The sequence below is a fragment of the Delphinus delphis genome, chromosome 12 (assembly GCF_949987515.2).
Source record: "Delphinus delphis chromosome 12, mDelDel1.2, whole genome shotgun sequence".
In the NCBI taxonomy this organism is placed as follows: Eukaryota; Metazoa; Chordata; class Mammalia; order Artiodactyla; family Delphinidae; genus Delphinus; species Delphinus delphis.
This window is the reverse complement of record NC_082694.2, coordinates 6881601-6895110: the sequence shown is the minus strand read 5'-3', so window position 1 is coordinate 6895110 and position 13510 is coordinate 6881601. Positions and strand designations below refer to the sequence as shown.

General features: G+C 49.1%; 1 protein-coding gene across 4 annotated transcripts in view; it reads right to left on the bottom strand.

The window, feature by feature from the left end:
• CREG2 (cellular repressor of E1A stimulated genes 2) overlaps positions 1–11511 on the bottom strand; it is a 73488-nt gene extending 61977 nt beyond the window's left edge. For all 4 annotated transcript variants that reach the window (XM_060027259.1, XM_060027262.1, XM_060027260.1 and 1 more), the window contains exons 1-2: positions 11076–11511; positions 8269–8438 (exon numbers count right to left, since the gene is read on the bottom strand). In XM_060027259.1, coding sequence (XP_059883242.1) covers positions 8269–8438; positions 11076–11483 — 578 coding nt within the window. In that variant the 5' untranslated portion in view covers positions 11484–11511. The remainder of the gene's footprint in view (positions 1–8268; positions 8439–11075) is intronic.
• Positions 11512–13510: the final 1999 nt, after the last annotated feature.

Sequence of the window (13510 nt, the reverse complement as noted above, 5' to 3'; positions counted from 1 at the left end):
GTGCCACAACTACTGAAGCCCGTGTGTCTAGATCCCATGCTCCACGACAGGAGAAGCCACTGCAATGAGAAGCCTGCGCACCGCAACAAAGAGTAGCCCCCGCCGCAACTAGAGAAAGCCCGCGCACAGCAACAAAAACCCAACACAGCCAAAAATAAATAAATAAAATAAAACAAACAAACAAATAAATAAATAAAAGTTACTTGAGCTAACGTTAACTTTCTGATTACAGGAATGTGTGGGCATAGGAGAAGAGGTGACATGAATCTGGCCAGAGAGCAATTTATTTAGAAGATTTATATGTTGCCTTCAAGGGGAATGAACACAATTCAGAGAAGAGAACTGGAACTCAGCGTCTTTATCTGATTAGGGCTGGGCCCTGTACTTTGAAATGCTCATCGTGTCCCAGGTGGACGTGAGACACATCTTGGCTATTAGAAGGCAAGCTACTGCAAGTACAGGCTTATTCTGTGAGCTCATCTGACGGGGCTCATCTAAAGAACCATGGAAGCGCGCCCTCTCCGCAGTTCTAGGCAGCAACTCGCAGAGCCTGCGTTTGGAATTAGGCTGGGCTGAGGCTTTCAGCTATCATTCAACAATATCTTTTCTTCTGACAAAAACAGTTAAAAACATAGAGATGGCTAACGGGCATTTAGATTTCTGGAATCTCTTTTTATTTTCAGCACAGAAAAAAAGGATTAAACTCAGTGCATACAATTTGGTTGTCTGTGCAAAGTGTTCATCTGGTGCCCACGGCACATAGCGGCACATAAAGGCAGGTCCACCCGCCCACCAACAGCCCCCTCTTATTTATGCTGTTTCACCAAAGCAGTTTCTTCTCCTGTCAACATGCCTATCAAATGCAGGACCTGCTCATAGGCTAGGGCAGGCATCTACGCTCAAGCACATTCCCGAAACTGTATGTGAGCAACACCTATTGATGTGTGATTCTGCAGCGCTGAATTGCCTCTGTAATAGGCACCCCTTATGGGTCATCATTCTGAAAGGCTCCCATTCTTGGTCCAATATGCCCACAGGGCTTCAATCTAGTCATGGTCTGGCACCCCTCCTTCAGGAACTAGATACCTTTAAAAACTAGAATGTTAGCATCTCCTCTGATGCCAAATCACAGAGGCCTGGTCAGTTAGAGCTCTGACCACTGTTTGGGCAGGGATGCTTTCGGCCTGGGACAGGACAGGGGCTGTGACCCATGGCAATGGCCACGACCACCTGTTGTTAAAAGCCTTTTGGGGAAAAGGGAAAAAAGCGTCTTCAGATCTTCCTTTCTTGATAATCAACTCTGTCTTTCTAGAAACCTAGCAATTGTCCAAACTATCAATGAAAACATTTTTTCATTTTAGGAAAAGCCTCCGGATTCCATTTATTTCCAGATCTTCAACACGAAAGATGAGCCTACGCCAGCAGAATGCGGTTCATTCTGGTCCCGAGGGCTTGTTTTGCTTTGGCTAAGAAGATGCAAAACGTAGGCCCACGGCATTCAGGCCTGCGCGCTCGGGAAGGAAAGACGTTTCAATGGAAGAGAAATTTCTCAAGTGGGCTTTCTTGTCAAGTCAATTTTTAGTGAACCTCCATATAACTGGGCCCCCGGTCTGAGCATAAATTCACTGAGTCCCAGGAGCATCTGTACAGGCTGATGTGTTGAAGGGAGAGGAAATGGGAAAGAAGAGGTTGCTGATTGCTGGTGAATTTTGCAAACTGGAATCTTATTCTCAACTCGTCATCTTCACCTGAGCTAGGAAACAGATTCACATCCCTAATTCATCGAATGAATTAAATGAAGAAATCACAGCACAAAGGGGTAAACGGAATAAGTGAATAAAACAAACTATAAACAAACGAACAATAATTAGGCAAGATATGTTTGTAGGTTCTGGTTTGGATGGATGTAATGAATGATGAGGTGGAAAAGCCACTTCCCTTCCTACCATTCTCAGACTGTAACTTGACTTTGTTTTATAAATGATGTGAGTCATCCGGGGGCTGGACCGCGGTTCTCAGCAGCCTTCATTGGAAACCCAGGAAACGCCTATCAGACCCACCCCACGTCCTAACCAACCTAAAGAAGTGTCAGAACTCACCTCCGAGCTCCTTCAAACTATGAAGCCTCGTCCCCCAAGTGGTTCTCATCTTTGGGCTGGGGGAGGGGCAAGGCTGTCCAGATCATTATGGTATGTCACCCTCACTCTGTCTCCATGGAATTGAAAGTCACTCTACTACTCTAATTTGTGAGAGTTTGCTCTTTATAGCCTCCCTGTAGCAATCTAGACGCTGTTCTCACTTATTCTGTCTTTTCCACTCTCGGACTATCTTGACTCCAGCTACCCATGAAGCCAGAAGGCCCGCAGATTTCCCCTTCCCTCTCCAGCACAAAGTGAGGTGCTGAATAGGTAAGATACTCCAGAAACTTTCCTTGGTTACTCTGTCCTTTTTCAGTACTGAAAGTCATTCTCTACTTATCATCCTGTCTGATTCATTTTCCAAATTTTCTCCTCTAGGAAGAAGGACAGGGTAATAGCACCTAATTCAATATGTCCTGAGATGGGAGTCAAGACGACTGTGCCCCCCCAAAATGGACAAGTAGATCAATGGAACAGAATCGAGAGTCCAGAAATAAGCCCACACACCTATGGCCAATTAACCTTCGACAAAGAAGGCAAGAACAACAATGGAGGAAAGACAGTCTCTTCAACAAATGGTGTTGGGAAAAGCTGGACAGCTACACACAAATCAATGGAGTTAGAACACCCGCACACACCATACACAAAACTAAACTCAAAATGGTTTAAAGACCTAAATAAAACTCCTAGAAGAGAACATAGGTAAAGCATTCTCAGACATAAATCATAGGCATATTTTCTTAGATCAGTCTCCAAAGGCAAAAGAAATAAAAGCAAACGTAAACAAATGGGACGTAATCAAACTTAAAAGCTTTTGTACAGCAAAGGAAACAATCAACAAAACAAAAAGACAACCTATGGACTGGGAGAAAATATGTGCAAATGATGCGACTGACAAGGGGTTAATATCCAAAATATACAAACAGCTCATACAACTCAATATCAAAAGAATAAACAACCCAATCAAAAACTGGGCAGAAGATCTGAATAGACATTTCTCCAAAGAAGACATACATATGGCCAACAGGTACACGAAAAGATGCTCAACATCGCTAATTACTAGAGAAATGCAAATCAAAACTACAATGAGGTATCGCCTCACACTGGTTAGAATGGCCATCGTCAAAACGTCTACAAGTAATAAATGCTGGAGAGGGTGTGGAGAAAAGGGAACCTTCCTACACTGTTGGTGGGAATGTAAATTGGTATAGCCACTATAGAGAACAGTATGGATGTTCCTTAAAAAACTAAAAATAGAGCTACCATATGATCCAGCAATCCCACTCCTGGGCATATATCCAGAAAAGATGAAAACTCTAGTTCGAAAAGATACATGCACCCCAATGTTCATAGCAGCACTATTTACAATAGCCTAGATGTGGAAACAACCTAAATGTCCATCAACAGATGAATGGATAAAGAAGGTGTGGTACCTGTATATACCATTGAATACTACTCAGCCATAAGAAAGGGTCAAATAATGCCATTTGCAATACATGGATGGACTTTGAGGACATTATGCTGAGATAAATCAGACAAAGACAAATACTGCACGATATCCCTTATATGTGGAAACTAAAAAAGCCAGACTCATAGAAACAGAGATTTAATGGTTACCAGGTTACCAGTGCCTGGGGGTTCGGGAACTGGGGAGATGTTGGTCAAAATGCACAAACGCGCAGTTAGAAGACGAATAAGTCCTGGAGATCTGATGCACAACACAGAGAGTATATTCAACAGTACTGTGTTACAGGGACTTCCCTGGTGGTCCAGTGGTAAAGAATCCGCCTTCCAATGCAGAGGACGTGGGTTGGATCCCTGCTCAAGCAACTAAGATCCCACGTGCCGCTGGGCAACTAAGCCCGGGTGCCACAGCTATTGAGCTCACGTGCCTCAACTAGAGAAGAGAAAATCCGCACACCACAACTAAAGAGAAGCCCGAGCGCAGCAGCTAAGGTCCCGTGTGTCGCAACTAAGACCCAACACAGCCAAAAAAAATAAAATTTAAAAAAACAACAACAAAACCCAACAAAAAAGCCCCCAATACTGTATTATAAACTTCAAAGTTGCTGAAAGACTAGATCTTAAATGTTCTCACCCCAAAAAAGAAATGATAATTATGTGACGTGACAGAGACGTTGGCTAAGACTTCAGGGATAACCACATTGCAATACACACATGTATCAAATTAACACCATGTACAACGTTATACATCAATTATATCTCAATTTTTTTAAAAAGCATTTCTTAGCTGTATTCCAGACACATACATCAGTTTAGATTACAAGTGTTCAGGTTAAATCTCTCCATTTAATAAAACTAGGGTATAAGTCACATACTAAGTCAATCAGCAAAGGATTAGCCACTATTATTTATTCCGAGAGGGAGGCAGGTGTCCTCCAGGCAGGGCCTCCTAGGCCACATTCAGGAGTTTGCTATTTAAGCAAACTGAAAGAGTTTAAGCAGGAGAGTTTAAGCAGTGAAAGAGTTTAAGCAGGAGAATCCCAGGGTCTTATATGGGTTTTGAAATATTACTTCAGATATTGGATTGAGGATGAAATCAAGGTGAGAGAGCGTGAACTGGGGAGACCAGTTGGGGGCAACCGTAGTATATGTTCCCAGAACAGATAATAGTTGAGTATGTGAAGACACACACACACATCTATCTATCTATCATCATCCCTCTCTCTCCCTCTCTCCCTCTGTCTTGTCCACCCATCTGCTTATTAAACACATACACATTATACATACAATTGTCCTGTACACCCAACGGAGCTCTAAAGTACAGAGGGCCAGCTCAGCCTGCCCTTGCAGTGGAATCAGACTTACATTCGCTTCTGTTTGTTGGACGGCTTCCTTCTCAAGCTATGTCCTGTCGGTGGAGGTCGAGCTCACCAGACTGCCCCAGTCCAGACTCTGCAGGAACCAGGGCTAACCCTGCTGGATGCAGAGGCAGGCCTGCAGCTGAGATGCCCAGTGGACCCTGCAGGAAACGGCTGGGAAGGCACCTCTTTCCTCCTCTCAGAGCATCAGTGGCCACGCTGCTCCCTCTCTGTCCGACCTTGGTTTATGGTTCAGGCTCTAAGGGCTCCTCAGACAAACATGGCCCCCCAGGCCTACAGGAGTCTCAGGAGGCATCGTGTAGACAGGCCGGGTCCTGGCTTTGTCTTCCCGCTTAGGGAAAATCCACCTCCACCCCAGTGCACAGACAGGCAGAGGGACATGAGCGCACAGAATGCACCAGATCTGAGGGTAAAAATGCTGCTGAAAGTTTGCAGGTCACAAGAACACCTGCTTCACGGAACGGAGGCGATTCTCATGCTTTCCAAAGGTCAAAGGATCAGGTGTCCTGGATTTACCGTCATCACCGCGAGAAGTGAGTGCTTTTCTGGCTCTCCCTGCTCCGTGGGAATCTCTGCAGGCCGGGATCAGGCAGGAGGGGCAGCTTCCTGCAGCCTTGCAGGCGGCCCCTTAAACTTCACGCAGGTGCTTGTCAGGGACGTTCTTAGCCACGGACGTTTCCACCTGATGCTTCTTTACGCTCCCGTGGCCCGAGGAGCGCTGTTCAATTCAGGGCTCTGCTCTTTGCCCGCCTTTGACTTGTTAAGTCTCTGCTCAACATTACCAAGATTCTGGAGGCAAAACCTACAGGGTGATGCTGCACTTGGAATGTGAGTTTCACGCAGATGAATCACACCTGGGCTGAAGCAGGTCCTGGAAAGTAGTGGACCCGGGGGGACAACGAGCCTCATTGTCTGACAATCCCTGCTTTGAGGCGCGATGCTTACTAAGGCCACAGTTAACTGTGTAGATATTTATTTACATTGTATTTTAAGACTTCAGAAGCTGGCACAGTGCGAGGGAGTAGAGTTTCACATGAGGGCTTAGACAGAGGGGTACCAGTGGGTGGTGGCTCATCCCTCCTCCTCCAGGCCAGAGTTACAAGGGTCTGGGATACTGGTGGCCTTGGCCCTGGGGGGTGGGGTGGGGCTGGGTGGTCCCCTCCGGCCGTGAGTTGCCTCATCCAGGTACCCTGGTGTGCTGCACGGAGGTCTGCAACTCCAAGCGTGACCTGCTGCGAAGAGGGTCCGCACACATGGCCCCGAGCGTGCCCAGCCCCAGCCCCCAGAGAGGGCCTCTCTAAGCTGGATTTCTCATGGCCCCAAGCTCCTGCTGACGGCTGCCCGGGACCTTCCAGGAGACAATTCCCTCCACAACCTGAGTGCTGCGGTACGTCCTCTGCTCTATTCTGTGCCCACCTCCAGGGACAGGTGTGCTCTGGGGTCTGCGATCAACGTGCCCTGCACAATGGCTGCCTTTAGGCTGCCTGAATGAGGAACACCTCAGACGTCTAGAAAGGTACCTGGGAATATACTTCTAGTAACAGCAAGCTTGTTGAGACTATTCCATGAAATAGTCGAGAACAAGGAGACTATTCCATGAAAAGAGGAGGCACTCCTTTTCCTGGCTTCCTGCCAGCCCCGATAGGGCACTGGGTCAGCTGAACTGCCCCCACCCTGATGGATGGATCTCCCACCAGCTCCCAGGGGTAAGCGACAGGGTCCTATCCAGGCTGCATTTTATGGTGCATTGTTGCTTTGATTATTACCACTTCCCCTCCTCAAAGAACTGACACATTTGTTTGCTGAATGTGTTTTTCATATTTTGCATAAAGAGTCATAGCATTTTGGAGCTGGGGGTATCTTATCCCAGTTCTAAAAGCATCACTACATTACAGGTGAAGGGACTTGCCCAAGGTCCCCCGCTGCCTCTGCTGCTACTGCATGGGTGCCCTCCCACGGGCGTCCCGCCCCCCACCCTCCCCAAGCTCGGCGCAGACACGGCAGCGGCAGGATTGGACCTCAAGCTCCACATTCTGATTTCAGACAAAGGTGTTGGATACAGTGTTCCATTTTTGCCCAACTGTCCTTTCCTTGAGAGAGTTTTTGAGAAAGTGATTTAAGGGACCCTGGGTCTTTATTGCACACATCTCACTGGGGCAGGTAGAAATTAATTTGCAAAACAATAGGTGTATTCTATGCTGCATGTGCCTTGGAGACAAACCACTGGCTCTTCCTTCACTCCCCTCCCCTCCCCTCCCCCACCCCCACCGTTGCCGTAACAAAGAGAGCTGCCATTTCTCCATGCAGTGTTGTGCGAGACGCTGCAAATCTTTCCAACTCTCTCCATCACCCTAGGAGGTAGAAACTACTATTCCCATTTTACAGATGAGGAAACGGAGGCTCCAAAGGTTCAATAACTTGCCCCCAATCACACAGCTTGGTGAGTGGTAGAATTCTATTGATCTGATTCCACGGCTATATATACTCTTTCCACGTGAAAATACATTTCTACAACATACGTTGCCAATGTATCTGGAACACATTGGCTCTAGGCTTTTAATTGTTTGCAATGACTTGTATTCTAAACCAAGATCAGCTTCATATTTAAGTTTTGTATCTTCTGGAGATGTGTCTTAGGAGCCTAAGATATAACTGTGAAAAACCATTTGGAAGCCACATAAGAAGTTAAGATCACTTTATCAGAATAAAGTCGTCATTTCAATAATTTTTTTCAAAGCAAAAAAGAACCTTCAAAACTACCTAGTCCACCACTTAATTTCATAGATGAGGAAAGCAATGTGGAGAACCCAGTGACTCAGCCACAGTCTCGGTGCTGGTGAGACCCAGAGCCAGGCCCAGAACCTGCCCCCTAGCCAAGTGGCAAAGACAATGCTTTGCATCTCAGGGCCCCGTTAAAGCCACAGCCTCGGGCTTCCCTGGTGGCGCAGTGGTTGAGAATCTGTCTGCCGATGCAGGGGACACGGGGTTCGAGCCCTGGTCTGGGAAGATCCCACATGCCGCAGAGCAACTGGGCCCGTGAGCCACAATTACTGAGCCTGCGCGTCTGGAGCCTGTGCTCCGCAACGGGAGAGGCCGCGATAGTGAGAGGCCCGCGCACCGCGATGAAGAGGGGCCCCCGCTTGCCACAACTAGAGAAAGCCCTCGCACAGAAACGAAGACCCAACACAGCCAAAAACAAATAAATTAATTAATTAAAAAAAAAAAAAGCCACAGCCTCCCTGCCTCGTGCAGAGCACCTGGATGGGGGAGGCCGGGCCCTTGCCTACCTGCAGAACTCTCCTTCAGATTCCGGCAGCAGGAGGGAGGCCGTGGGGTTCTTCATCAGATCAGCCACCAGGAGGTCCTTGGGTGTCACATAGAAGAAAGGAACCCCCGTGCTGTTGTTGAGGGGGCCGTCACTGACCGGCAGGCAGTTCCCAAACGGCAGTCCTGGGATCTAACAAACACCAAAAAAGGCCTTTTCAATGCAGGGTTGTGGATTGACTTGAGCTGGGAGCTCAGTCTGTGTCTCTGACCAGGAAATATAGCATTGGGGGTGCGAGGGCAGCATGGCATCACCGTGGTTTTGACAGGTCGTGAATCAAAGCAAAGTGGTTCCCCACCTGCCCACATCACCCAGTGACGGCTCCAGAATTCCTACAGAGGAGCTTAGCAGTGGCATCTGTAGAGGAGGGATGGTGAGGGGATTATTCTTGAAGCTGCAGGTACACAGCAAACACACTCTATTAAACTGAAAGTTATTTGGGGTAAAGGCAATGAAAATCATGGAAGGGTGGAGGGTCACTAAAACCTTTCTCACAAGCTAGCCCTTGGGAGCCCCACTGCCTTCACCACCTCCCCCATATTTTTGGCAACTTTGGGGATAGAATCTAAGTCTTTTTTTTTTTTTTTTTTTTTTTTTGCGGTACGCGGGCCCCTCACTGTCGTGGTCTCTCCCATTGCGGAGCACAGGCTCCGGACGCGCAGGCCCAGCGGCCATGGCTCATGGGCCCAGCCACTCCGCGGCATGTGGAATCTTCCCGGATCGGGGCACGAACCCATGTCCCCTGCATCGGCAGGCGGACTCTCAACCACTGCGCCACCAGGGAAGCCCAGAATCTAAGTCTTAACCTAACATCTTACCTGGTCTTTGGACTCCAGGAACTTTCTGGTATTGTTTCCTTTAGGGTCACACCACTTTCTCACTTATTAGTCACATTTTAAAATTGTAATCAATAATATTTTAATAGGATAACTCAGCAACTTATGGGAATTTGGTTTCTTATCCTTCTAGCTTCAAGGAAGACACATAAACATGCTAAACCAATGTTTTGCTCACGATCATCCAGTAGAGCAGATGAAATTCTCAGACACGTACACAAATACTTCTTAGGTTTCTCCCAAGCCCTGCTGGGTCCAGCATCATGACCTTTACCCTTCACAGAGCGTTCCTCATTGTTACTTAGCTCAGAACTCGGGGCTGTCTTTGTCTTTGAAGTGTCGCATGACAACAGTGTGTAGAATTGTGATAAGGGGTGGTTTTAATCTTTTAGAAAACCCAATGTTGAGGAATCCTACAAAATGCTAATATGTCATTCCCAGATCCTGTTTCTCAGCTGGTCACTCACAAACTGAGTAGAGTCATGTCTTGCACACGTGCCAGGCACGTGGTAAATGTCCTCTGAATTTATTGCATTTGGAGTATAAGTCAATACTGGAAAAGGGAACTACTAACAAAGCTAAGAAAAGGGATGTTGAAAGTCATAATACCTTGAATACACTGGCACTAGAATTTTAATTGCTTGAAGTGATCTGTGTTTTAAACCAAGATCAGCTTCATATTTAAGCTTCATATCTTCCGAAGGTATGTCTTAGGAGTATAAGATATAGCTGTGAAGAACTATTTGGAAGCTGTGAAAGACCTTATGATCATTTCTCATCAAAATAAAGTTGTCGGGCTTCCCTGGTGGCGCAGTGGTTGAGTGTACGCCTGCCGATGCAGGGGACACGGGTTCTTGCCCCGGTCCAGGAAGATCCCACATGCCGCGGAGCGGTTGGGCCCGTGAGCCATGGCCGCTGGGCCTGCGCGTCCGGAGCCTGTGCTCCGCAACGGGAGAGGCCACAACAATGAGAGGCCCGCGTACCGCCAAAAAAAAAAAAAAAAGTTGTCATTTAGATATTTTTTTTTTCAAAGCAAAAAAGGACGTTCAAAACTACCTAGTCCACCACTTAATTTCATAGATGAGGAAAGCAAAGTGGAGAACCCATTGACTTGGCCACAGTCTCTGAGCTGGTGAGACTCAGAGCTGGGCCCAGAACCTTTCCCCTGGCCAATGACTTACACACTCCATAAAACAGTATTTTTTTTTTTGCATGAAATAAATAGGAGTTCAAATTACTGCCCTGTAATAAAACCCTTACATCGGTCTTAACAGCCCTAAAAGCTTTCTGGAAGGTGTACACGTATGGATGTTACATCCTCATCATGTATCCACGGCATTTCCACTTCAGGTGGAATCATGTCTAACAGGTGAGTAAAACATCTGTGAAACGAACGATGAAAGCTGCAGCTGACGACAGCGCTGTCACTCCAACATTTACACGCTTTGCACAATAAATCTCCTTTCCAGAACAGTTCTCGAATTCCATTTTTTAAAATGCAAATTTCCGCCAGAGCCCCGGTTCGGGGTCAGTAAGTGATGGGGCAGCTCTGGTCTATGGGCGGGCAGGGGCTGGACGCGCTACTCGGTGATGTCAAAGGTGGCTCAGGCTTCTTTTGTCCAGGTCTCTGGTCGGGCGCTAGGTTATTTGCACAGCTCTTTGGCCGTTTCAAGACTGTGCTTCTCGACTGCGCTTCGGTCCCCATCCACCTGGCAGGAAGCCTGCTTGTCGTCCTCTCCCCCAGCACCAACCCCCACCCCTCCTGCCTTTGCCAGGGTGCCAGGGTAACCGAAGCACAATCTGGCTGCATTAATTACACGCTGTCCACGCCGATCCAGCCTCCAGCGCACGTCTGCTAGACCTGGATCCGAGCGCGGGAGTGGCCCCAGGCTCTCCCTGTTCCCTGCACGCCGCTCCCGGTCGGGTGGCTTACCTTCTCGTGGGCGGACACGGTGGCCAGACAGCCCCAGGCGCTGGCGTGGGCCAGGAAGCGGGCGGTGCCCGGGCGCAGCCTCGCGCTGCCCTCGCGCCGGTAGGAGAACATCCCGGGCGGCGCAGGGGGCGGCCTGGCGCGGGCGGTGCCCTCCGGGGGCGGCAGGTGAGACTCCTCCTCGTGCGCCGAGGCCGGGAAGCTCCGCTGCCAGATGCTGCCCGAGTCTTCCAGCAGCGCGGGCAGCGCCTCCTCGGTGGAGGCGCTGTCTAGCTCCTCGTCCACCTCGTTGGTGACGGCCCAGGACACGGAGCTCACGATCACGTAGCCCGTGGCCGGGGACAGCAGGGCGCTGCAGCACAGTAGCCAGCACAGGCGGGGCCCGGGCTGCCGGCCGCGGCGCCCGCACATCTTGCGGGGCGCGCCCGGCCCCGGGGACCGCGGGACCGCTGCCCCCGCCGCAGGCGCCCGGGGGCGGGGCCCCGGGGCCGCCCTCGCAGCCGTGCGCCGCGTGGGGAGGTGGGGCTCCGCACGCACGGCAGACACGCTGCGCAGTCCTCTCTGCGCGGCTGGGCCGGGGATGCGCCTTTCCCGCTGGATGGAACGGGTTCTGCAGCCAGACAGGGGGGCGTTCAAATCCCGGCTCAGCGCACTCCTCCACTCACCAGCTGTGTGGCCCTGCCGAGTTACGTAAGCTCTCTGTGCCCGGTTCCTTCATTAGGAAACGCATAAAACAGTATTTACATCATGGGAGTGAGGGATGGGAGGATGGAACGGGTTAATATTTGGAGAGGCTTAGAACAGTGTGTGGTGCGGAGTAAGCGTTCTGTGCTGTGAAATAGACACAAGGTAGGGATGGTTATCATTTTATGGCGGAGGAAGCCGAGCGAATGATGAAGATTAGCGCCAAGTCCGTCTGAGGCCAAAGCCCATCCTCTTGCTCTGTAAGGACCGTGACCGTCCTACACTTCGCTGTGACAGGAGGGCATTGCTTCCAGTTCATCTAAAAGCAGAATCAAATTGCTCACTACACATACACTAAAATAAGGTGGAGTCAGCAGTACCCAGCGAGAACGTGGCCAGGACGGTGTGGCAGAGGACTGTATGAACGCACCGCCCTTAAACACATTCTCGTATCGATGGGAAGCTGGCTTGTTTCCAATAATAAAGTTTTATGAACAGTCTTGTGTTCTGATGTGTTGGTATCCTTTATGTTCTGTCTCACTTCTCTGGGCTCCTGTTTTCTCCTGTTGTTGCTGTGGTAACCAACTAATGGTGGTACAGACGGCAGCAGGTTACCTCACCAGTCTGCATGTCCCTTGCTTTCTGCCTCAGGGCCTCTGTGCCAACTGCCACGCGGGACATAAGTAGGGTTCCACTGAGCAGTGTGAAAACCCACGAGTGCAGAACATTAACCCCCCATGGCCACGACCCTTGGCGAATGGGTCCAAAAGCCAGAAGATAAATACCCCCCACTCCCAAGTCACAAGTGGATGATTCCGAAGGCCACTCTCCACAATTTCTCGGAGGGTCTCCAACAGGATTGAGCCCCGGTTACTCACAATGGTAACCAGCCCAGTGACGCACCCTTAGCATGGCTTTCCATCCTCCGTGTTCCAGTCATTCTAGTCAGTCCCCCCACTGTGGTTCTGTAGGACTGCATCCCAGAATGACTAGCTAGGGGCAGGTCCTCTTCTCAGACCCAGTTCTCGAGAGGATGCCAAGCTCAGGTACAGGTGCGCACACGCAAGAGCTCTCTCGAGTGTGTACCTTGTAGTGGAGTTGCGGGTTCCGGGGCACGAGTCTGTTTCATTTTATTATATAACACCACACTGATTTCCTCAGTGATGGGACCAATTTATTGCTACCGTCAGTGCGTGGAGGTTCCTGTTGCTCCACATTCTCAGCGACACAGATTATTGCGAGGCTGTCTGTCCCCGCTCCCGGCAATCTGGCGGATGAGTACTGAGAACTCATTTTTAGTTTAATGGCTCACGTGGTTGATCCCCTTTTCATACAGGTATTGGCCAGCTGGATACCCTCTTTTGTGAAACGCCTGTTAATGTCTTTTGTCCATTTGTATTGGGTTGTCTGTACTTTTTTGTATTGATTTATTAGAATTCATTTTATTTCCTATGTTCCAGGCTTTGGGTGTTCAAATATGTCACAGATTGTCTTTGGCTTGTTTGAATGGTTAATTTCATGTGTTAACTTGACTGGGCTAAGGGATGCCCGGATAGCTGGTAAAACGTTATTTCTGGGCGTGTCTGTGTTTCTGGGAGAGATGAGCATTTGAATCAGACTGAGTAAAGATCACCCTCACCAATGCAGTGGGCGTCATCTGATCCAGTGAAGGCCTGAATAGGACAGAAAGGCAGAGGAAGGACCAATTTGCTTTCTGCCTAAGCGGGACATCCATGTGCTGCTGCCCTTGGACA